Raw genomic sequence first — 23372 nt, 5'->3', positions numbered from 1 at the left:
ATGAAAGGTAAGTTATATAACAACATGTGTTAAAATTCCTCAATGCAAATGAGTTGCATTTCTGTTGCGTAAACCTGTAAACCTAAGCAACAGGAAACACGCGTTACTCTGAGTGTAGTTTCTCCCTTTCTTTCCCCCGCGAGAGGAATGTGTCTCTTGTGTATGAAACATCTGGATGCGATTAAGCGCTCGTGGTGACCAAGGTTGGATGACCGATGGTTTGGCGTCCACACTGAAGACAACTGGATAGAGATGAATCTGCGCATGTAATATTGTCTTGGCTGACCGTGTCACAGAGGCTTTACAGTTTAATCAATTTTTTTCTTCTCTTCCTGCTCCTGAATAATTTAAAATATCCAGGTGGTTGGTTTGGAAATAAAACATCTGCTCAAATGTAGACGGGCTTTCACTGCATATACGTTTGCTGGACTGTACAATTGCATTCATAGTCTTTTCCTCTTCGCTTAAGTAGTTTGATTTTCTCTTGAAATAAAAATCATAGTCTTATCTTTAGACTATGCGATGTCTAGTCTGAATTCATTGTACCTCAAAACTTTGCTTTGAACAGTAGACATTTTCCTTAAGCTTTGATTTGGAGGTTAAATGAGAGTGATGGAAAAGAATGAGTCAGGATTACGTAATTAAAAAGAAAAGCTCCAGTGTACTCGCGAAATTCAGTGGACCTAACTGAGAAGTTGTTCTCAAAGGTCAGGATTTGGCTTCCACTTGTTTAGACTGATTACAAAAAATAAAATTTTCTTTCTTTCTTTCTTTCTTTCTTTCTTTCTTTCTTTCTTTCTGAGCAAGCTTCAAATGCTGGTAGTTATTTAGATATCTCCACAGGGCTTTCCAAGTTCCAAGTGAAGTGTTTGATGAATCTGACAGTCTGTCAGTTTTGCATCAGCATATTATTCACCTCTCAGGAAGATGTGTAACAACTGTAAATCATTCATAAGAAGATGTTATTTATATTCCTACTTAGTGAAATGGTGGATCATGGGTACATTAAGTAGATGCAATCAATTATTTTCTTAATATGACTCTCTAAGTGATATAAACTATTGTTCCATTTCATTTCTGTGAATGTTTTGTAATGGCAATGAAACTGAGGGGAAGGTGGACTATGGACCTGTAGTCATAGCTCTCTCAAGGAACTTGTTATCTGTGACATCCACATTAGAGGTTAAACGATTACTGTCCTCATGTTCTGTCAGTGAACTCAGCACTGGAAGTTTCTTGAACAAACAGCCTCAAGTGTGTCGCTGTGTCTGATGGTCAGACCATTTGCTTGAATGCTGCCACCTTCAGGAGTTTACAGTGGATGATACTGTCTTGTTGAAGTTACCTTTTTGGTGCTTTGAGGACATTAACTATCCAATCAGCATTACTTATGAACACACTAGTGGTGGTCACTGTTTATTTTGCTTCTCTTGTGCGTAACTTCATTGAATGTATTGAGATGATGTAATCCACTGTGATAAGAATATTGGTTTCCTTCACAAACATCTTGTTTGCAGTATATACCAAGCCTCAGTAGTTTCTATAGCTTGCATTTTGCTATTGTTTCCCTGATGCTTTTTATTTTGTTCAAACATTCATAGAAAGACACGTATATACATGTTTATTTCATCTGCTCAGTTAGCCATTATTAAGTTTTCTCCTTTTTGTATCTGTCTCCTTGACAATTGGTAAAGAACATATCCTGGGTCTCAGATTAGTCTCTGAATCTCCACTCTTATTAATGAAAAACCCACAGCTTTTTTTTTTACAACAGTGTGCCAATCTAACACTGCTTAGGTTCACTCTAGTTTTCCATGTTTTTTCTTACCAGCCAGTGAAAGAGTTGGGTTTTGTGTGTTTCGTTTTATACTTGAGCTTTGGCCTTTCTCAGAGATCTCCCATGCTGTGATGTGAAGATGTAAATGGAAGGCAAACCCCCATCAGTGTTCCAAGACACAAGCCATCCCCAGATTGTTTTTGTCTGTTGGCCAGTTTTGGGTCTTTTTTTCATCCTAGAACTTGTTTGTTTAGTAGTTTTCCACTCTGTGGTAACTCTTTTGTCTCTTGAGTTTATCTGGGCAGTTAGACGACTGGGCCTGAGTCTGGGTTCTACCGAAAGCCCCAACGGACTCTTACGCCACCCACCTGTGGTTCTGGTTTGGTGTCTGTGTGTGGAGAAAGAAAAGACTGGAACTTCAGAAATCTATGTGCTTTTTTTTTCTTCTTTGGCCTTGGACAATGACACACAAAAACCGCCTACGGTCCACCCTTGTCCTTTCCCATGAGCATGGCGACCACATGAAAGCCTACTGGATTGGCTGCCATGATTGCTATTGAACTGGACATGTTGCTAGTGGTGTTTTGTTAACCCCTGAATTGACAGTGTCTATTTTGTTGAGTATAATTTTAGTGACTCGGGTTGCTGAAGGAGACCTTGTGCTTTAACAGCAATAATTTGAGCTTGGAGAAACATCATTCAGCCCTGTAGGTTGTGGGAAATTATCGCCTTTGACTGAAGATGATCCAGGAACAGTCGTGAAACTCTTCAGCCAAGATTCTTTTGACAGTGTGTTTTCTCTATCATTTTTACAGACGATTTCAATGATGAAGAGGATGTTCAATCCTTTGGCTACAAAAGGTTTGGTGAGTAGAAAATTCATACCTCTTGACAACCTTAAACAACTTAAGCACTTTCTGCATCAAGACATAATGGACCATATGTGGAGCTGTACTCCACTGCACTATGCTCTCTGCCCTCTCCAGCACTGTTGACTGTAAAATGACTCTGAGTCTTGGACTGGAGTGAAAAATTGTGTTTGACTGCATTTGAAAAGCACATTTTAAATAATATAAGGTCATGTCCTAGTCTCCACTCCCAGTTTGCTACTCTTCCCCTCTAACCATACACTAACGTCATCGACCCTTCAAAGAGATGTTTAAATCTGCACTGATTGCATTGTCTCCACTTCGTTTTGACAGGACACAGATTCCATTTGTGTGTGATGTCATGTAGAGTCAAGCAGTTTTGTATGTGTGTGTGTATGTGTGTGTGTGTGTGTGTGTGTGTGCATGTGTGTGTGTATGTGTGTGTTTTACTTGCAACATGCACTAAAGTCTCTCTGGGTAGTGAGTTTAGATGATCTGTTGGATCTGTTAATACATCTTAGATGAGAAGAACCCCAGACCTTCAGACTACAGTATTTAAATAAAGCCAAATCTCTGATCACGAAGATCTAGAGACCGCTGGCCACTTTCATAGAGCTGAAGCTGCAGCTCTGATATTGGATCAGATCATTCCAAAACATTTCTCTGCATTGCCAAGATATGAGAGCCATCAGGTCTGATATTATAACTGGATAAATCCAATTAATTCTTATCCTGGTGCAGATGGTTGGTATTCACAGACTTCATGGTTGTATTGTTTGTTTGTTTGTTTTGGACATTTACGTTCAGTTCGTGAGGCTTCGTGTACACATTCATCTAACTCTCAAAGGTATACTGTCTATTCATGGTGCTGTCCATCTTTTGTCAGATGGAAGAAAAGACAAAAAGTGTAATTACTAATGCTATACTTAAATTTGAGGAGAAATCATTTTAGTGTCGGTTAATTGCATTATTTTAGTATTATCCTTCACAAAGTATTGAGTTGGTTGTTCTCTTTTCTATGGTAAACCATTGCTCAATTCAGGTCCTTGCACTTGATGCCTGAACTTTAATTTGAAAGGCAGAGTTTGCCAAGACTTTTGAGGATTATCTCTCTCCTTAATCCTAAGAGACTTTGCTTACAAAGCTGTATTTGTTAGGAACGTGACACTGATGAAATGTTTTCGGGACTGGTGAATGGAATTTGTCTGGGGATAACATCACACTCTGACCAGGCCAGACATATACAAAAGGTTAATGTACTCTCACAGGTACAGATACCGGCTGTTGTTGTGATGCATGACTAATTAGAAGAACAATGTAAAGAGCTTTGTGGATGAGTTCATTACAGTCCAAAGACCCTGTTGCGTATTTGGTGATTGAGGTTGCAGAGCTAAGGCTAAATATGTTAGCCTATGTTTCGAGAGCCATATTTTCTGGTTTGAAAAGAAGAATAATTCCCAGCTTTAACATTGTTGAGGCCTTTCGACCATAGGTGATTTTAGAGGATATCTCGGTCTGTATCTAACTGCCATCATAAAATATATGACAGTTGAGTTCTGGAGTCAGGATTCTTTGTATCCAATAACAATTCTCTTTCAGCGGCCACTATTATGGTGAACTAACCATAAAAGATGTCATGGTTGAGTTATGCATCCGCAAATAGTAGATTCCATAGATATGTGCCTTGTTAGCCTTGTTCAAGGGATTGTGATACTAATATTATCCTTCAGCCTCAGAAGACAACGTCCAGATGTCAAATCCACAAAATTTGACTATTGATTAAAAAAAAGTGGTGTTAGACATATTTTCTTTCACTTCAGAGTCATATATTACCAAGTGTTAACATATTAAATGTTCTCATTTAGTGTATCATGGGAAATACTTCAGCCAGCACCTCATTAACTTCCATAGCCTGGTAATATCTGTGTGTGTGTTTAACACAACCAGGGCTTCGTGGGGGGAACCGAGTAACTTAATCTGCTACTTCATGGAACATCTGCACATTCTGGAAGGGCTAATGTCCCACAGAGAGAATATCTCAGATTCTGAGGACTTGCTGACCTGTTTCCTTTGCCCATTTGTGGGGCTTATTTAGTGCAAGCTCAGATGGCTGGTGAGACTGGGGGAGGGGTCATTAGGAAGGTGCGTCTGGGACATGCTGTATCAGCAGAAGCAGTTGCTGGTGGAGTTGTTGGAGGAGGAAAAGGTGGGGAAGAGGTCCACCAAAGGGGTGGGTACCATACCACTGAACACCAATGCTCAGTTTTTGCCTACAGAGAACTTGGGTAGAAAAACATGGAAAAAATTCAATCCCTTTCCTCTTTGGCAAAACAAAATAAGCAAGCCAGTGTAGTTCAATCTGCCATACCTGTTAGTGGTTTCTGTCTTGCGTTTTTCACTTGGAGTTTGAAGCTCTAGTTTCCATATTCAATCAAACCCTCTCCGAGCTGCCCAGATAATACTGAAGACAGTCAAGACTTAATGACCGAAAAACTGAAATTGCATGAACAGCAGTTATTTCAAGAGTGGTTTCCATATTTTGTTTCGAGTGAGTCTAAGATGCTTCAGCAAGCTATCTGAATCACATACTGTATGTTGTGGACATCTTATGAGAGGAGAAATCATGGTCTGTTTTATTTTCATTTTAGTATGCTGTCTCACACAACACATCATAGTATTTCTGTGCATCCTGTTGTACCCGTTTCCTTGTTGTCATGGCAACAAAGTTTTGTGGAGGAGTTGTGTGCTGCATTAACTACAAGTGGTTTTAATTTAACTTGAGCTTATTACTGGAAGAGAATGTTTTTAGAATGCTTGCTTATTGCACCTCCCTGGGGTCTTCATGCTGCCCAGTGCTCCAATGTTGGGTTGAAATATGACATGCTTGTGTTTTTAATATGAGCAGAGAGACACAGAGAATGGGGTAAGAGACAGAGAGGGAACATTAGTTAATCTTTGAGGCCACAGAGTCCCCAGGTTAAGCTCTCTTGGGGTCTTTGAGTCTAGCCTTATCTTAGACAGCTTTCTTCTGGATCAGAAGATTGGTACTGGTTGGTGCCTGTGAGGACAAGACATTATTTTATGCATGTGGTTCTGGTCTAGCCAGTGCACAAATCACTGCCTCCCAGCAGGAGGTTCAAGGCATGGGCCAAAAGGGTTCTGGAGAGGGCATTAGTGGGGAATGGCCTGGGTCAACTGTGGGTCAAACCAATGGAATTTGACTCCTTAAAAGCATCCGAGGGGAAGCTCTTGAGAAAAGACAAGTATGTAACCAAACAGATACATTTTTGCATCCGAGTGGAGGCAAGTGTAATGTTGGTGAAGTTTACAGAAGTTTATAGGAAAAGGGAGTGCTGAGGAGATAAATAGTGTGCGTATTACTAATCAGCTTGTTCCCTTGAAACATCTGGACACTTGAACAGAACGAGATCCTGAGAAGTTAAGCTTGGAAACAACAGGAAAGAGATTAGACAAATGAATAATGTCTTAAGGTCTTCTTAAATAAACTATAGATGTACCTCCAAGTCTTCACATTCAATTCATGACAAACGGACATAAATTAAGATTTCGAAACATTCCAGCCCCCAACCCCCATGCAGGCCCTCCCCCTCGGTCTCCCCACGCAGTAACCACAGTCCTATACGGAGCAAAAGGAGTTAAAGCAGAGAGACCCAAACAACTGTTCCACCCTGCATATATCCTTGTGGGATGCATTTGCCCGCAAACGGCACCCTCTGAAACAAGCTGTCACAGGATAGCATGTCGTGGATCTATGATGGACGTACAGAGTGACTCTCCTGCTCAGCAGGCTCTGGCTCTATTTCAAAAACAACACACATGTTAGTGATGGAGCCTGCCTTTTTTTCTTTTAGCATTACCAATAAAAGGCAGCTTGAAGAACTGCTCTGTGTCTGATATATTAATGAAAATCTTTTGGCTCACTAGACAGCCAAAATCAACTCTGAGCTTCCTGGCCTGAAAAAAAAGAGAGAGAGAGAGAGAGAGAGAGAGAGAGAGAGAGAGAGAGATTTGTATTTTTCTTTTGCTCTACCCGGGGTTGAAGCCCTACTGGTGATCCCATTTTAAAAGCTGGCCAAACCAGAGGCATACTACCTACGTTTCCGATTATTTTGGCTGTCAAGCAAAGTGCTTCTCATTATTTTTCTTGCTCATGTTACTTTTATTTCATGAATATGCATAATTTAACTCAAAAATAAATACATAAATGACAGAGAGTGAAAAACTACAAACCGACGTACAATTTTTTTTTTTTTTAGTTTTTAGAAGACGTGAAACAGTTGGAAATATTCTCCCCTGTACTCCCACGCATATCCACATGCCATCCTACAGAGTGTTGTATGGAAAAGCTCTGTTTAATGTAAAACTTCTCAGCATTCTGAATCATGTCTCTGTATCTCAGTGAAGACTGTTGTATAATTCATCTCAGAGTTTCACATCACTCCTCCCTTTTTATCCATTCAAACCGCAATTAGCAAACAGAACAGAGAACTCTTTTTGCAAAACATTTCTTTTGATGTGATTTTGGTGTGCCTTTTTTTGGTCAACTTAAAAAAAAAAAAAAAAAAAGGTCAAAATAAATGTTTGATCTCACTGTCCATACACTTGATATCATTTCTGGAGGATGATTTCTTTGTAGCCCCCAAAAAAATCAGTCTGTCAAACAAGTCAATAAATTATGTTTCTTTTTTTTGGTTCTTTTCTGTTGTGAGCGGTGCATGTCTGGCACTGGGAGTTTATTTAAGAGCTCTGTGGTTTTACTGGCTGAGCGAGGTGGTGAGGCCTGTGAGTAGTCTCATCTGGATCTGGATTATATCAGAATAGGCCTGGGTTGCCGCCTTTACAGACAGCCCTCCACTATGACTGCTGAGTCAGTCCTCACGATTCAGTCCTTGTGGTTGGCCACCCACTAGACTGGGCCTCTCAAACTCCACCACATTTGCAGCCCAAGCACAGATGTGTCTCTTCTGCTGCTGGAATGTTCTACACAGCTGAGGCCTTCAAAACAATAACAGCAGCTATTGACCTTTCTGGGGGTTTTTTTGTTTTGTTTTGTTTTTTTCCTGATGAAATACTTTGTTTTTTGGTTCGTCATGAAAACATTTTTACTAATTCATTAATTGTTGAAGGAGATTGCTGTCGTAATGCTAACTGAATTTCAGATGAAATAATGTGTCAGTTGGACCATTGATATTTTCTTGGGTTTCAGATGAAAAGATGATTAATTGCTATGAATTATGGCAGACTGGTGTTTTATAATACAATTCTAACCGCCGGTTACAAGATGTACTCATGAAATTCTTTCAACTTGTTGAGATCACTCCTTTAAGAGTGCATTTTAACTCAATAATACCATTGCCAAAGCAAGCAGGTTTGTTTATATCTGTAACAACAAAATCACGCCACAGTGAAGCCACAGTTTTACAGTGAGTAAGTACAAGGTTATGAATTACCCTGAGAGCAATTAGAACTATGACATCATATTGTTCTTTCGGGAAGTGTGTTAGGACACAAAGCATTTTGGCATAAAGGGAACTAGTATTGTGCATTCTTAAACTGGCCCATCCTGTACTCTTGAGTTCCTAGTAAAACCAAAAGTAGGAATGATTGCAAACAGAATTTTTTTTTTTAAATTTATTAAAATGTTTTCTATTGATGAGATCATTAAAATAAGTCCCAATAGGTTTTCCTCAAAAGTATGTGGCATTTAAAATCAGTCACTCCCCAATCTGCTTTGAAACTGGCCTCCCTTAATGATAGCCGTTGGAAACAAATCAACTGGAGACTAATGTATCTTTTGCACTCTTAAAAGTAATGAGTGCATTGCTGGACTTGGTCTTTAGCTGTCCCAAAGGAGCATGTGTGATTATTATGGTATGTGCATGCTTGGCCTGATCCGTGCTGTGATGTAAAGCAACACGATCCTTCTGAGGGAAGGATGTGACCCTGGTTTTACTGGAAATAGGCTTAGGTTAGCATGCTAGCTCTGAAACATGGAGCTTGGCAATGGCGGGTGATGAGAGGAGATGCTTTTTCTACAGCCCAATAAAAGTAGTTTATGGCCTTCATGATGCTGTTCACACTACATACATTCTGAGTAATTTCTCTGCAGGCAACTCTTCCTCACTAAACATATCCCTCTCAGTAGGGATAAGAATGCTACACTGGAAACGCTAGAATTGTTATATGTAGCTCCTGTGTTCCTTCAGTGATGTAGCAGTGAAATGTTCAGAGTGAGGTTTTTGTTGGTTCAGTGAAAGCAGTCTTACGCTTTAGTTTCAGTAAATGACTTCATCTTTACGGCTAAATCTTTCTCTTGGGCTGTGATCAAGGTCTGTTTGATGACTAAGTTTGATCAAAAAGTCTGTAAGATGTCTCATAAGTCTGAAGGATGTTTCATAAGGCACATGTCTCAAAAGTGTTGCGTGTTAAGCATAAATTCATGAGATGAAACCATTTTCTGCCAATTCCGACGTAGGTCTGCTCAGAGTGCGAATTATACAATGACAATCGGCGGGAGGTCAACCCAACCCCCCCCCCCCCCCCCCCCCCCCCCCCGAACTGCTGTTTTTACCTCTTTTGGGGGGTCCAAGTCTTAATTAGGGGGGTCAGACTCCTCCAATCCGCCCCATAATTTCGAACCCTGGGTTTGCTTCAGTTCTGAAAGTGCCACATGGAACACATGGTTACATATTTTGAATTTCAGGGTTTTTAGGAGGCAAAGCTCAGAGCAAAATTTTGAACATTTCTGTTACAGCGTGGGCCAGATTTAGGTTTTTTTGTAGAAAGAGATGCACAAGCAAACTGCTTCCTATCTGCTGCGAACGTCAGTGATGTGTCAGTTGCGAACGAATCGGCTCTCTGAGCCAGCTCTTTTACGTGAACGATGGGAGACGGCTACCGTCTGGGAGCCAAGTTCTTTTTTTGTCGTTAATTAATACAAGACAGAATAATAGGACGATCTTTTGGCCGCACTGCTCAGCCACAGGCACTCTATGCACAGACTGAATGTTGTGCTGATGCGCGTGCTGTGCGACCAATCATGTGTGATGACAGACAAGGATCATACCATCAGGTTAAAGGGGGGGGGGGGGGGGGGCTTGACGGTCTACGGAGCACAGAGATGAGAGGAGTGCGCGAACAGCAAAAAATAAGATGAGTGACAGTCACAAACGAAGAAGCATTTAGATGTGAAACGCTAATTTACAACATTCAATATAAATAAAACGTTCAACACACATATGTCATAGTGTGTGATGTTTTTACATTAATGTTTTTATACCAAACATAATGTAAAATCATGGTATTCTGGAAATTATAAAGTTCAGTACAATTAAATGGAATAATTTAAGTGATAGAGGTACACACATACCAATCATAGGTCAATACATTGCTAAATTTGGCTGAATTATAAAACCCAGAAGTGGTACTACATGAAGAGCCATCTGGGAGCTGAAAGAACCGGCTCTTATTGCCGAGCTGAGCCAAATGATCCAGCTCGCTAAAAAGAGCCGGAATTCCCATCAGTAGTGAACGGTGCTTAACTGTTACACGGCAGGGTCATTAGTCTGAACCAGACAACGAAAGTAACTGAACATGTCACAGATTAATTTGAGTACTGATATAAAATTCCACAGCACATGTATTTTAAAACCACATTAGTGATTTGGTTCCTGTGATTTTTTTTGCTTGTGCTCTCAGCTTTACATTTATTAAAACAACCGCAAAGTTGATTAAAATATGGCTCATTGTGTACTTCAAGGACAGCATTTAATTTGGATTTCCTATATCTAAGTGTTATTCAAACATTTCTGATTCATGCTGAGAAAATTGTGATTTTGTGCCATCATATAGACCGGCTCCACTCATCTTTATTGATGACTATCACTTTTGAGTAAGATGAGCCATAAACAAGACATTTTTCATTGTTAGTCTTTACGTAACAAAACACAGATGACACCCAAGTGATTTGACATCATCTTTTCCAACCCTTTCATTCATGTTTTTGTACGACGCCTTTCATTTTGTCCCGTAACGCTTTTCTCATTTTAGCAGACGCAGACCACATCAGATACATTTAAACCTCATCCCAACAAACCATGTGGCCAGCTGTGTTTGTGTTTTCTACTTTTAACAATCACAAGATATATGTCATTGTGTTCTGTCGAAGGCTTGCAAAGTTTCCAACACTTGCTTATACTCATGGCAGCCATCACATAAGGAAACAATTGAAGACTGAAACAGTCCACACATGTGCCAGTAATCGTGCCAATGTCTTAGGCAAGCACTTACTGCCTTTGGCTGAACTCACGAGAGGACTCACTCCTATTCTTTCCTCTTTTTTTTTTTTTGTCTTTTATCCGCTGATGTCATGTGGAATGATGTGCCGTCAGTGAGGGTAAGCAGTCATTTTTCATGGCGTTCTGCTGTGGGTTTTGATGGAAAGCATATGTACTTTTACGTAAATGTTTAAGTACTTACATTAAATTTTAGTGCTCAGAGATAAACTAAGGGTTTGTTTAGTCTTCAGCACTGAAGTTTTGTGTAACTGGCACAAACAGTGTAAAGCAGTGAGTTAAAAGTCAGTGACGGACTGAAGAATGGCAAACTAGAAAGTTTAATACCTTGATTCTTTGATGAGCCTTGTGCTATGATACCATGCTCAGTTCACAGTGCCATTGTGTAGCTGACCACATATTGCTAGCTGCCAAAATAAAGGAAACACTTGAGAAATGAGGGATAGAATGTATATTGACAATAGGTGCTTCTGCGCAGGTGTGGGTACTGAACTAATCAAGCATACATCACGTCATGTTTAGGCTCATACATAAACATACTGGTGAGGCACAGTCCCCCATTAATTTGGGCTGGCATGGCTAGGAAATTGTTAGGGCAATGTTTTTGAGGAGCTTCAGATGTAGATGCAGATGTTCCACTTGAAACAGTCACTAATGACATGTTATTATGAAAGTCAACGGGAAAGACCTTATCAGCTGCGGTTGGAAGTGCATAAACCTAGAATGTAATGTCGGTTATTGGTTCAAGATGCAAAATATATAAGCAACTCTTAATTAGACAGCTGAAGATATTAGCCTAGAGTGTAAACAGGCAGTTTTATCAAGAACAATCTGTTGGGAGCTTTACAGAGCTGGATATTATGGTCAGGTTGTGACCATAAACCCCTTATTACACATAAAAATGCACATTTACAAATGAGGTGGTACAAAGAAGACAGGCAATGGTCTACTGAACTATGGAAATGACATAATGTCATCACCTTAATCACCTTCTCATAATCTCAACAAGCAGTGTGCATGTGCAGCACATGCCAACAGAAGCCCACAGGACTTCTTATTCCAGACAGTGAGGGCCTCTGGTAGATCTGGTTTGGTGCTGAGTGCATTTTTCCGATATGGTTTCGGTATGGTAAAAGTATTCTAAGTATGTTAAACACCAATAATATATGTAAAGCTGCTCTGAACATTCACCTTCATCCTACCATGATGAATTTCTCTCATGCTCAAGATGGTCTCCTCTAGAATGACACCGTTTCCATCCACAGGACACAAGTGATGTTACGAGTATGACAATGCTGTGAACCATATGCCATGGCCATTTCATTCATCAGATCTCAACACAATTGAATATTATGGGAGAATCTGATGTACTGGCTAAACCAAGTGTTCCATAGCTCAGGGAGGGATGGTGGTGCATCAGTCCAACAAGAGTCCAGACACTTGTAGACTCTATACCGTGATACGTTGTGTTTGTGTTACTGTCTGTCACTGGTAAGCATTTACCCTATAATGGAGTCAGTCACATACTTCAGTGATAGTTGACAATGTTCTTGGGAGCCTAGGTTTGGGCCAAATGGGCCACACTATCTCTGTGATGTGTGACCTCTGACAAACAGAGACAGTGAGTTTGATTGTGATGCACAGGTAAGATACAGAATCCCATATAGCTACGCCTCTCAACTACTCTAACATAAGCCTCTTCAACCACCTTTTTCAAGTCGAGAGGAAGTGAACCTTACAAAAAAATTTACTTAAGCATGCAGTGCATTCATATTGGTATTTGGAGTGTCATTTTTAATGTTTCTTCTCTGGTCATTGACATACGGGCTGTTCCTACACATGCTTTAATTTTTTTTTCTTTATTTAATAAGCGGCTTATGATTTAAAGGAACCGAACCTGTTTCAAAGTGTTATAAACCTGTTCTAGAGTTTAAAAAATGGCGACGTTGCATGCTAGTCATGTTCATCATTGCCACTCAGGGGGTTTACAAACAAAATGGCATGGTAATTTGTTTCTGTGGTCACCCCCCCCCCCCCCCCCAACCCAGATTGTGAGTATTTACCTATTAAAATTCCAGTCAGAGTTTGTTAATGCGGGGGAGTGATTGAACCCATAAGTGTACACTAGAGAAAAGAAATGTGGAATTTGAAAGCTCTTGAGATGCATCTCTTAAAGAAAGAGTTGTGCAATGAACAAATAAGATAATCTTTGTTGTTTTTTTGATCATGGCATAGTAACAGGATTAAGTGAACCACTAGCACAAAAATGATTGAAACTGCCAATGAATGCATAAATGTCTTGCCAACATAATTTGGAATGAATAGGGAACATTATTAAAGGATTTACTTTCTTTTGCTTATCCAAGCATAAAACTTACAAAACTGACATTGTTGGCAGAAATGGCTCTGTGTAATTATTAGAAGATTACCATAGTGTAGATTTCTTTTCAGCGAAAGTAAATGGAACTGACATTACTAGGCAACCTGGTTCATAACAATATGTTCATAACATATTTTGCTTTGTTTTTTGCTTTTTTTGTAGCTTTGTGTGTGTGTGTGTGTGTGTGTGTGTGTGTGTGTGTGCATGGGCGCATGTGTGTATGTGTATGTGTGTAACTGTGCCTTTGTGTACTGCCAAACAATCTTGTGCAATATCCTCACCCTTCTGATGCCCAGCGTGACGCATACATTATGCTTCCAAGTTCACGACACAACTGAGCTTGTTCCATGTTGCCTCCCAGCTTGGAAAGAAAAAAAAAGTGCTCTGCGTTTTCTAGAAAATTACAAACTGTCCAAATGTGAGAGGATGCTGTCCTCACACTGTGAGCAGTGAGGGACACAGGGGAAAAAAAAGAAAGTGTTAATGTGTCATTTTACTTTGCGGTTAAGGCCAAAGCCTTGAAAACTAGTTAAACTTATTGAGAAAATGTTTGGAAAGTGTTGCCTGAACATCTTAAGAAACAGTAAGAATAAAGGCTATGAATCCCTGAAAAAAACAAGACAGTCACAATACTCTAATTTTCTCTGTGATGCTAAAGGCTTGTTAAAGACTTGTGTTTTTTAAGGTTGCACTCACATGAATCCAACAATGGTGCATAATTGTTTAAATAATAATGAACAGTGGAGGCTCTGTCCATATGTTATTAACAGAGTAAAATAATGTATTGTTTTTGAATATAAGAAATGTATGAGTCATCATTTTGAAATTAAGGCAAAGATTCCAAAAAATGTGTCATTACATCTAGGACAGCCAACCTTAGATGGTGAGACAGATCTGAATGTGATCGTTATGAAACTGTGAACATGGGGGAAAGTTCAGCATTATGTGGTGTCTGTGTCTGAATGTTTGTCTTTGGGACTTAGAAGAAATTAGTCATTCATGTATTTTCTGTCTGATTTTTTCACTTCAGGCCAGCTCTTGCTTAGACAGCTCTAGGTCTGTTGACTGAGGAAAAAGCTGTCTTTTTGTTACCATGGAAATTTCCACCACCAGCATTTCCAGCAACTGGTCATGCAATTGGCTCTCGCTCCAGATACCTGAAAAAAATAAAACTACAGGAATTTTCTTTGACCAACTTCCTGAGCCCAAATGAAACACAGCTGTTTAACAGGCCTTGGTGCGAACATTAGCATAGTTGCCTCTTCCAGTGCCTCAGCGACAACTCCAACCCCTACACATCAGAACACGGATTATTTCATTCCTTACTCATCCATTTATGAAAAAAAAAAACACATGAATGGACACACACATAATCTGAAACTAACATTTGTTCTGACACAAACTTATTACCATTGCTTTTTTTTACACGTGTGTTAAAATGCAGACTCATCATTTGTCAGTAGTTATCACAGCATGTGCTTTACACTGTAAACTTGATGCTCAGGACTGTACATTTGCTGAAGTGCCTTTTACACTTTACCTGCTGTGTACTTTGGGCCCTGGGTCTTATTGTCTATGGTTTCAAATGTTTATACTGTGGTCTGTACGTATGGTCTGTTGTCATGTACTTTACTGTATTTACTGTGTTTATAGACACTTTTGTATCATCGTCCCTTTGTACCTATTGTCAAGTTCCATTTTATGTTACAGGTAGCACCATGATTCTGGGGAAACTTTTTTTATGTTCCTCATTCAACATCTGGTTGTAATGAGAGGAATGACAATAAAGCGAAAGGTGACTTGAAGCTAAATCTGGGTTTTCGGACTTCTCGAAACTTCTCATTTCTCCCCTGTCGCGAGTAATAAGGAGTTTGGGTTGTATCCTAGCTGTACTTCACTGGCTGGTTAGGGATTGTCATCTGCTGTCAGTTGTTGATAGGGACACTATAGTTTCATTGCAGCCATTCTGTTTTCATTCCCATGTCTTGTTCTGAGGTATGGTCCACCACTCTGGGGCTCCATCTGTTTCTCTTTGTGTGTGTGTGTGTGTGCGCGTGCACATGTGTGTATTTTTTCTCTTGCTCTGAGTGTGAAATGTGTATGTCAAAGTGTTTATACGCAGCTGTATTCTATACACACTGATGGAGTGAGTCCATTATGTTTCTCACATGTACAGAATATGTCAGATATTCAGATACAATAATCAGAAGAAACAGTGCGTCTGAAAAAAGGTAAAAAAAAACAAAACAAAAAAAACACCACTACCAACAAAACATTATTTATAACCCTTTTCCTTGTACTGCAGAGAGAGTTCTGAAAATATACCAACAAAAAATAGGGTAGGATACATTGTCATAGTGATTACCGAACATCATAAAATAGGGGTTTTCATTTTTTTTTTTTTCCAGTGGATCAAACTGAGCAAAACCATTATTTTTTCATAAGCGAGCAGACAAATGGTGTCCCGCGTCTTCTGGTTTTGCAGCATGTAAATAGAGTTTAAAGGCAGTTCCACTGACCCACAGCCTGAGGTGCTGGTGGTGCTTGTTTACATGGAGACGGTTGGTTGTAGCAGTGTATGGATGGGTCCCGGTGGGGGGCTTCTCATGATCTCCCCCACACAGACCACCACACCGAGTTCCCAATGTGAGCAGGGCCCCTGGGGGGGGGGCACATTTCCCACATCCGGGGCTACGGTTGGGCCCTTTGAGGTGGTTTACCATGATGTTTACACAGATGTGAGGTTCCAAGGACAGACTCCCCCAATGATCTGCCCCCACATGCATCTCCTGTAGCTTTCATATCAGCCCATTCTGGATGCCAAGGCTGCCACTGCGACCATCTGCCGATAAAACCCACATTCTGATCAAATTAGGGGGAGGAAGTCACATGAGGATGTGAGCCCAGCTGTGGAATGTCTGGATCTTTTTTAGAAGAGATACTATTGAGCCCTAAGGTTGTTTATTTACTGAGCCCTAACTGGATCAACCAGTGAACCTTCAAAAGAATGTCCTGTTCTCACCATCACAGGATGTTTTAGATTTGTGTGATGGACAATTAAATCATGACACGAAACAAACTGACTACATTCACAGTCATAATCTCCCGTATCTTCAGTGATCATCTCAAAATATATAGAGTAAAAGTTCCGCTATAGTTTGTTGTTTTGTTTTGTAATGTTTTGTTTCGAAAATGTCAATTGTAAGAATATCCTGGTGCAGACTGGCTTGAATCAGTGAGCTTTACTGAGAAAATGGATGGTTAGTTGTTCCTTCAGTGCCACAGAGACTCTATTTGACTAATGAAAACAAGCAGAGAGGCCATGGTTTTCTAAAGAAATAATGTCCCCCTTTCGCATGGGAAAATAATATGGTACCGATTAGGCAGCTATTTCACAGTTGTCCTGCTATGGTTGACGAATCTTGAGTCTTTTCTGACCTTGAAGTTATATAATGTATTGTCTTCTCAAGAAGCGATGTTTACACAAAAGAATAGAAGAATACATAGTGATACAGGTTCATATGTTACATTATTCGAGGTCCCCTGCATTGCAGTGCTGACTTCAGAAACTTAATATCAAACCAAAGTATGTTTTCTGACATGGATCTCCCTCATGTGGCACAGAGGATCTCACCATTAAAGACAATGAGGCTAAACAAAACATCCAACTTAATCCTTGATATACTTTCAGAAAAGTATAGTATAGAAGTCTTATCTGGAAAAACAGTACATTGCATAATTGCCTGAACAAACCAAAAACATACCAATAAATAGAACTACACTAGCTCTCCTTATATTACCTTATCTTACATTTGCACGAGATGAAGGATCATGACTGTTTTCAGAAATGCGTCTGTGTATTGTTCTGAGTTAATCGTCATGGGTTTTTTTTTTTGTCTTTGTTGTTGTTTTGTAGGAATCCAGGAGGGCAGTGAATGTACTAAATGTAAGAATGACTGGGCTCTGAGAGCAGCCATAGCTCTGCTTTATGTGCTGTGTGCTCTACTCACTATCGCTGTCGCCGTGCTAGGTTACAAAGGTAAGGACGACTCCTTCTCCACAGCAGCCTTTCAACGTTCTCCAATTTTTACAAATCCTTCTTTCTGAAATTGGCAAAGATTACAGATGAACAACAGACATCTATGCCCGTAATGACTCGTAATGACTTCATCTAAAGGGAAATGTAAACAAGCGACTTTGTGAAATATGTTCCACCGATTCATATTTTGGTTGTTCTGGTGCGTTGAAAGCTCTCTTCCTTAATTTACTAAATGTTTATTCATCCACCGGCTGAAATATTTCATCTATTTTCAGCTTTTTCATGCACGAAGCACACGTTTTTCTTTCTCGTAGATAGAAAAGAGTCATACTGCTCTATACGGTTGAAAAGATTTCACAAATATTTTCACAAATGCTATTACAACAGCATATGTTCTCTGTATCATTTTTGATCAAAATGTTTCCAAACAGATCATAGTGGATTACGCTGAATGAATGAATGAATAAATATTGCATTAGAACGCAGAGTCTGAGTCATGTCAACATTAACATTCAGTTTCATTGCTCTCTGATAATTCAGGGGGTCGTGTTGCGCACAGCACCAAAAAGTAACAGAATGTATTCTGTGTCACACTGCTGTCATTGAGATCGAACGGCACCATTTGATAACACTTAAAACAAGAGGTACACATGTCTCGTGGCTTTTGGTAGACAACTGTGTATACTTTCTATCTGTATATTGAAAACGTGCTGTAATTCTGATAAGGAAATTCATGCTGAGTGTTTCTGCATTGTCATGGTGGCTACAGATGTGGCCGCATTCTGTAACATTATGTAGCTATTACTCCCCAGCATGCTTTACTGGAGAAATAGATGAGCTGAAAAGCCCTCCACAGTTTGTGCTTATAGATGTCTTCTGGTTTGTTTTTAGTTTAGACATAATTGTCATCGAAATAGTGATCTGAATTTAATTTTATTGTCCAGATCATGTCTCTGATTTACATTGAGCCCACATGTCTGCAGTGATTCCTCAAGACTTAATTATTACCAGATGAGTCAAGAATGACAATGAGGGTCTCTCCAAAGCACTCAAGTGAAGATTTCATGCCTTGGCAGCAATTTCTTGTCTTAGAAACCACAAGCTGATTGACAAATGGAACATTTATTGTGATCACTTTGTGTTTTCAGCAATTTAAGGCACTCCAGATTTTGTGTTTATTCACAATAGACAGCTGTTTTAGACTAAACCAGAATAAAATAAGTTAGAATACTTAGAAAAAAATGCAACTGCTTTATTTTGGCTGGCTTTTTCAATCACAAGTTGAGGTGTTTGTTGTGTTTTTTTTCACTTTGGTAGCAATGTTTCTGTCATATGTTGAGTGGTTTTTGTAAGGTAATCTTTACACGTTACAATAACAAAAATCTATGATAGACTACAGGACTGAAGTAATGGACATTCCTGTATGAGTTATATCAGTGTCCCTTTTACAGTTGTTATATAGTAGAGTTGAGCTGTGTAACTGTCTTACTCTGGTCATAACCAGGATCAGAAAGCCTTGTCATTAAGCTCTGCTCAAAAATAGCATGCTTATACAAGCAATAAAGCCTATGACGAGAGAGAGAGAGAGAGAGAGAGAGAGAGAGAGAGACAGAGAGAGAGACAGAGAGAGAGAACTGAGACGTGTTGCTCAGTGCTGACCTCCTGCTGACCAGCTCTCAGCACTACACTGACCAACAAGCCTTTGAAATGGACCTCAATGTTATATTTTTCCACAAAGCATGTTTTTGTTTTTTTGTTTGGTTACACAAGTCTCGTCTGGAATGATAACACTGAGGGCCGTCCAATGTTTTTCAGTTTCTTCCTGGTGCTTTGCGAGGCAGAAGATGATTGAATAAATCTTCACTCTTAAAAGATGGACAAGCGATTTGCACAGCTTTGTTTATTGTCTCATCAATTTTTTTTTTCTCACACTGACAAGTTTTTCAGTGAAGTAAGCGGACTTTATATCACATAAAACATTCTGTCTATAAACATTACTGCAAACCTCAGAGAGCTAATGGCATCAGCAGAGCAGAGCATCGTATGCTCGTTCCAAACTGTACTTTTGCCTCTACAGCCATGCAGAGCTCTGTCTCTCTTCAGTCTATGCAAGCTGTAGAAAGACAGCTAAACATATGCTAGCACCCTCTAGTGTTCCAAACTGTTGGTTAACAGTGTCCATGTTCGCAGGAGACGTCTTACCAAAGCATCCAATACACAGAATATTAGCATTTTCCAGAGATAGCGCCTCAAGAAAATTGCTTATAGACAGCAAAGGGAGATAATGGCAGTTGAAATGAATGTTTTATCCTTTCCCTGCGATATGTGCAACGAGGTGGCAGGGAAAAAATGTCCGGGAGTAAGTGTAGTGGTGCCAGTGAGACTGGTAAGAATCACTACACTGCAAGCGCAGGAGACTCTCAGACAGCCAGACAACAGGCCCTTAGGATCTACCCCACATTCCAGAGGAAATGAAGTGTCATGCATTTCCTGTGTGACTGTGTATGCATCTTTACCATTTCTGTGAATAAGTGCGTGTGTGTGTGTGTGTGTGCATTCGTGCGCGTATGTGTGTGTGTGTGTGTGTGTGTATGGGTAATATTCAGGGAAGGGAGGGGGTTGTTACAATCCTATCTGGAATCTCTGTCATTTTGTTTTTCAGTGTTTTCCATCTCTTCCATCTTGTATTACTCTTCTTTAGTAAGACCTCCCAGATCCCAGTCTGTTATGATTTCCAACACATCTGTCCGTGCCAGTAATTTACTTACCAGCAAGTTCTAGTTTTGCATTGGTGGAATACAGTGCGCTCCCACTCCTTATGGCACTCTTTGCAATTTCTACTACAGTAATTTTAATCTGTATGTTGTTCAGTGGTGCAGAGGATGGACAATGTGACTGAGGGCATGGAGAATTACAGTGGGAAAATTATGGCTGTAGAAACAGACCTGAAGAAGCTTGGTGAGTTATGAGTTGTCCTAAAATCAAGTAAAATGTTGCCTCTACAGATTTCGCTCATTTCGGTCATAGTGCGAAACACTATGTTTAATCCCGCAAGCACTCTGAAAAGGATTCTTATATTTGACTTTCAGATGACCAGACAGGAGAAAAGTCAGATAATGCCACGAGTGAAATTAGGTCCTTTAAAGCAGACCTACAGAATCTGCAGAGCCAGCTTCATGACATTGCCCTGAGAGCCACCAGCAACCGGGCTGCTCTCGATGAACTGCGACAAGTTGGAGAGGAAATGCAGAGCGGCCACTTTTCATTGAGGGATCTTCTGGAGAGCAATGCCAACACCATCCGCACTGTGAACAGCACACTCACAACGTACAGTAACCTGATAGGTTTGCTTAAGACGGACACAGAGCGACTCCAGTCAGATCTCCAGGTCCAGACCAAGGAACAGAGTCGAGCCACTCACAGCATCAATACCCTAAACTTCACCCAGACACAGCAGAGAAACCTCATTGGTGCCCTGCAGAGATCGGTAGAAGACACCAGCCAGGCAGTTCAAAAACTGAAGAATGACTACCAGGGCTTGCAGCAAACAGCGAGGCAGACCAAAGCAGATGCTGACTGGCTCAGAGAGAAGGTGCAGAATCTCCAGGTGCTAGCTGCTAATAACTCAGCCCTTGCTCGTGCCAATAGTGAGGCTCTGGAGGATGTGGGGTCTCAGCTTAGTGCATTAACTGAACAGATTCAGAATGCTTCAGCTATCACAGAAGGGCATGACCAAAGTCTGCGTGAGCTGATGGACCAGCAGCGCGACCACGACAATGCAACTTCAGCCAAGTTTGATGCTTTGGAGACACGTCTGGACCGCAGTGAAGGCGATATGGACCGCATAACAGGGAATGTTAGCTTTGCCACACAGTTGTTGGGAGCCATTAGCACTGACCTGAATGGCTTGCGCACCTGTGCTGAGACAGTGACCCGACACACTGACATACTGATGGGGTTAAACAGCAGTGTGGTGGAGGCCCGGGCCGACGGTTCTGACCTCCGAGCTCAGCAGGATGAATTAGCAGCCAGACTTGATAGGGAAGTCAGCACCCTTTCAAAAGTCATGGAGGAGATGAAATTGGTGGACAGCAAACATTCACAGCTCATCACCAACTTCACTATCCTTCAAGGTTGGGAATTTCTTCCTAAATTTCCACGTGCACTGATAACCTTGGACTCATAGTGTTATATTCAAATGTTGTTCTGCAGATATAAATCTTTTCATTTGTAATCCTAGGAATTCATAAATGTTGTAGAGCTATACTGAGAGCAACCAAAATGTTTCTTTTTAACGATCTTATTTCAGTTTGGTGTTTCTCTTGGTTTTAGGCCCTCCAGGGCCTAGAGGCCCGCGAGGGGACAAGGGGCCTCAGGGTCCAGCCGGCAAGCCAGGTCAGAAGGGTGAGATGGGGGAGAAGGGTGTACCTGGTGTTCCTGGACCAAAAGGAGATAAAGGTCCTGCAGGACCACCAGGGGTGCCAGGTTTCAAGGGTCCGCCTGGTGCCAGGGGAAGCCCTGGTCCAAAGGGCTCTAGAGGATCAGGTGGTCGTGTTGGTCCTCCAGGAGAGAAGGGTGACCCAGGTATACCCGGCCTGACTGGCAGGGATGGACAACCAGGTCCTCAAGGGCCCCAAGGGCCACAAGGACCTCGGGGACCAGCAGGAACACCAGGACCAGAAGGGCCCCGTGGGCCTGTGGGCCCCATTGGACCACCTGGACCACCTGGTCTTCCAGGACCTCCAGCCCCAGAAGTGGTACCCTCTGTGTCACGACAAGTCCAAAATCCCCAACCCACCACCAATCCCACAGGTGAGATTTCATTTTATCTGCTTACCCAATGGACAGTGCTGTAGCAAGTGTCATTTGTAGTACATTAGAATAATACAGAACGAAAGATGGTGAGTTGAGAGTGACCACAAAGAGAAGTCTATCTGTTGTCAGTTGTTTGTGTGTATTGGTAAGGTTTGATGAAACATTTTGTTTCTTTGTTTTTCAGGATGTCCTTCCCAGTGGGTGAACTTTAAAGACCACTGCTATTATTTCTCCTTAGTTTCAGAGAGATTGAACTTTGATGAAACAAAAGAAAGATGTAATAATGAGAAGTCATCAATGCTCATTATCAATGATGAAGAGGAGCAGGTAACCACAACTCATATTGTTGAGCTTTGCTTGGAGCAGACTAATGCTCCTTATACACTTACTTAAAGAAAAGCATTCTTGAAATCTTGTCTAGGGGGTCTGGACTCCTGCAGGTTCTCCTATCAGCCAAACACTATGTTCTTTTATTAGCTGAGGAGTGGTCAACCTATGTCCTAGATAAAAGTTCAGCTTTTAATTATGAGGCGAAGCCAAAAATGATCAACGCTCTGGACCTCTAAGATCAGATCCAAGGAGCTCTTCTGTACAACTTTACCACAACTATTTCTTTTTATGGATTAATTTACAGAGTTACCAGAACAGTTATTAATGTATGCTTATATGCTGTAACCACCCACAATTCTTTTTTGTTACAGAATTGGATACAGAAACAGATTGCAGGAAAGGGCTATTTTTGGCTAGGTCTTACAGACAGCATGGAGGAAAATGTCTGGAAATGGGTGGATGGGACGACACCTACTTTCACGTCAGTGTAACAACCAAGTTATACAATGAATGTAACAAGTCTATGTATAGGGGGAAAAAAAATCAAAACTAATGAAATAAATGTCTGTAGTTATAAATTAAAAGAGTTCCCAGAGTGGTTGAAACATTGCCATAAAAAGCATTGACTTAGAACTTGCTAGTGTAAGTGCCTCACTGTCTCATGTGTATTTTTGTGCTGCACTGTAGGAGATGGAAACCAGGCCAGCCTGACAACTGGAGTCATGGTCATGAAGAGGGTGAGGACTGTGCAGGCCTGATCCATGAAGCTAAATGGAATGACTTCTTTTGCTCTGACCGTATTGGATTTATTTGCAAACGCACAGGTAAGAGTAAGCCCCTGCCATGA

General features: G+C 40.7%; 1 protein-coding gene across 1 annotated transcript; it reads left to right on the top strand.

Annotated features, from left to right (window-relative positions):
* colec12 (collectin sub-family member 12) lies at window positions 1-23372 on the top strand. The gene is made up of 10 exons (XM_030774595.1): window positions 1-7; window positions 2083-2163; window positions 2593-2643; window positions 17258-17380; window positions 20252-20338; window positions 20470-21513; window positions 21713-22192; window positions 22380-22522; window positions 22897-23006; window positions 23213-23372. The coding sequence occupies exons 1-10, from the start codon at window positions 1-3 to the stop codon at window positions 23370-23372; spliced, it is 2286 nt and encodes a 761-aa protein (XP_030630455.1).

Source organism: Chanos chanos, chromosome 5 (assembly GCF_902362185.1).
Source record: "Chanos chanos chromosome 5, fChaCha1.1, whole genome shotgun sequence".
Classification (NCBI taxonomy): domain Eukaryota; kingdom Metazoa; phylum Chordata; class Actinopteri; order Gonorynchiformes; family Chanidae; genus Chanos; species Chanos chanos.
Note: the sequence above shows the minus strand (reverse complement) of the source record. Positions and strands in the feature narration are given on the sequence as shown.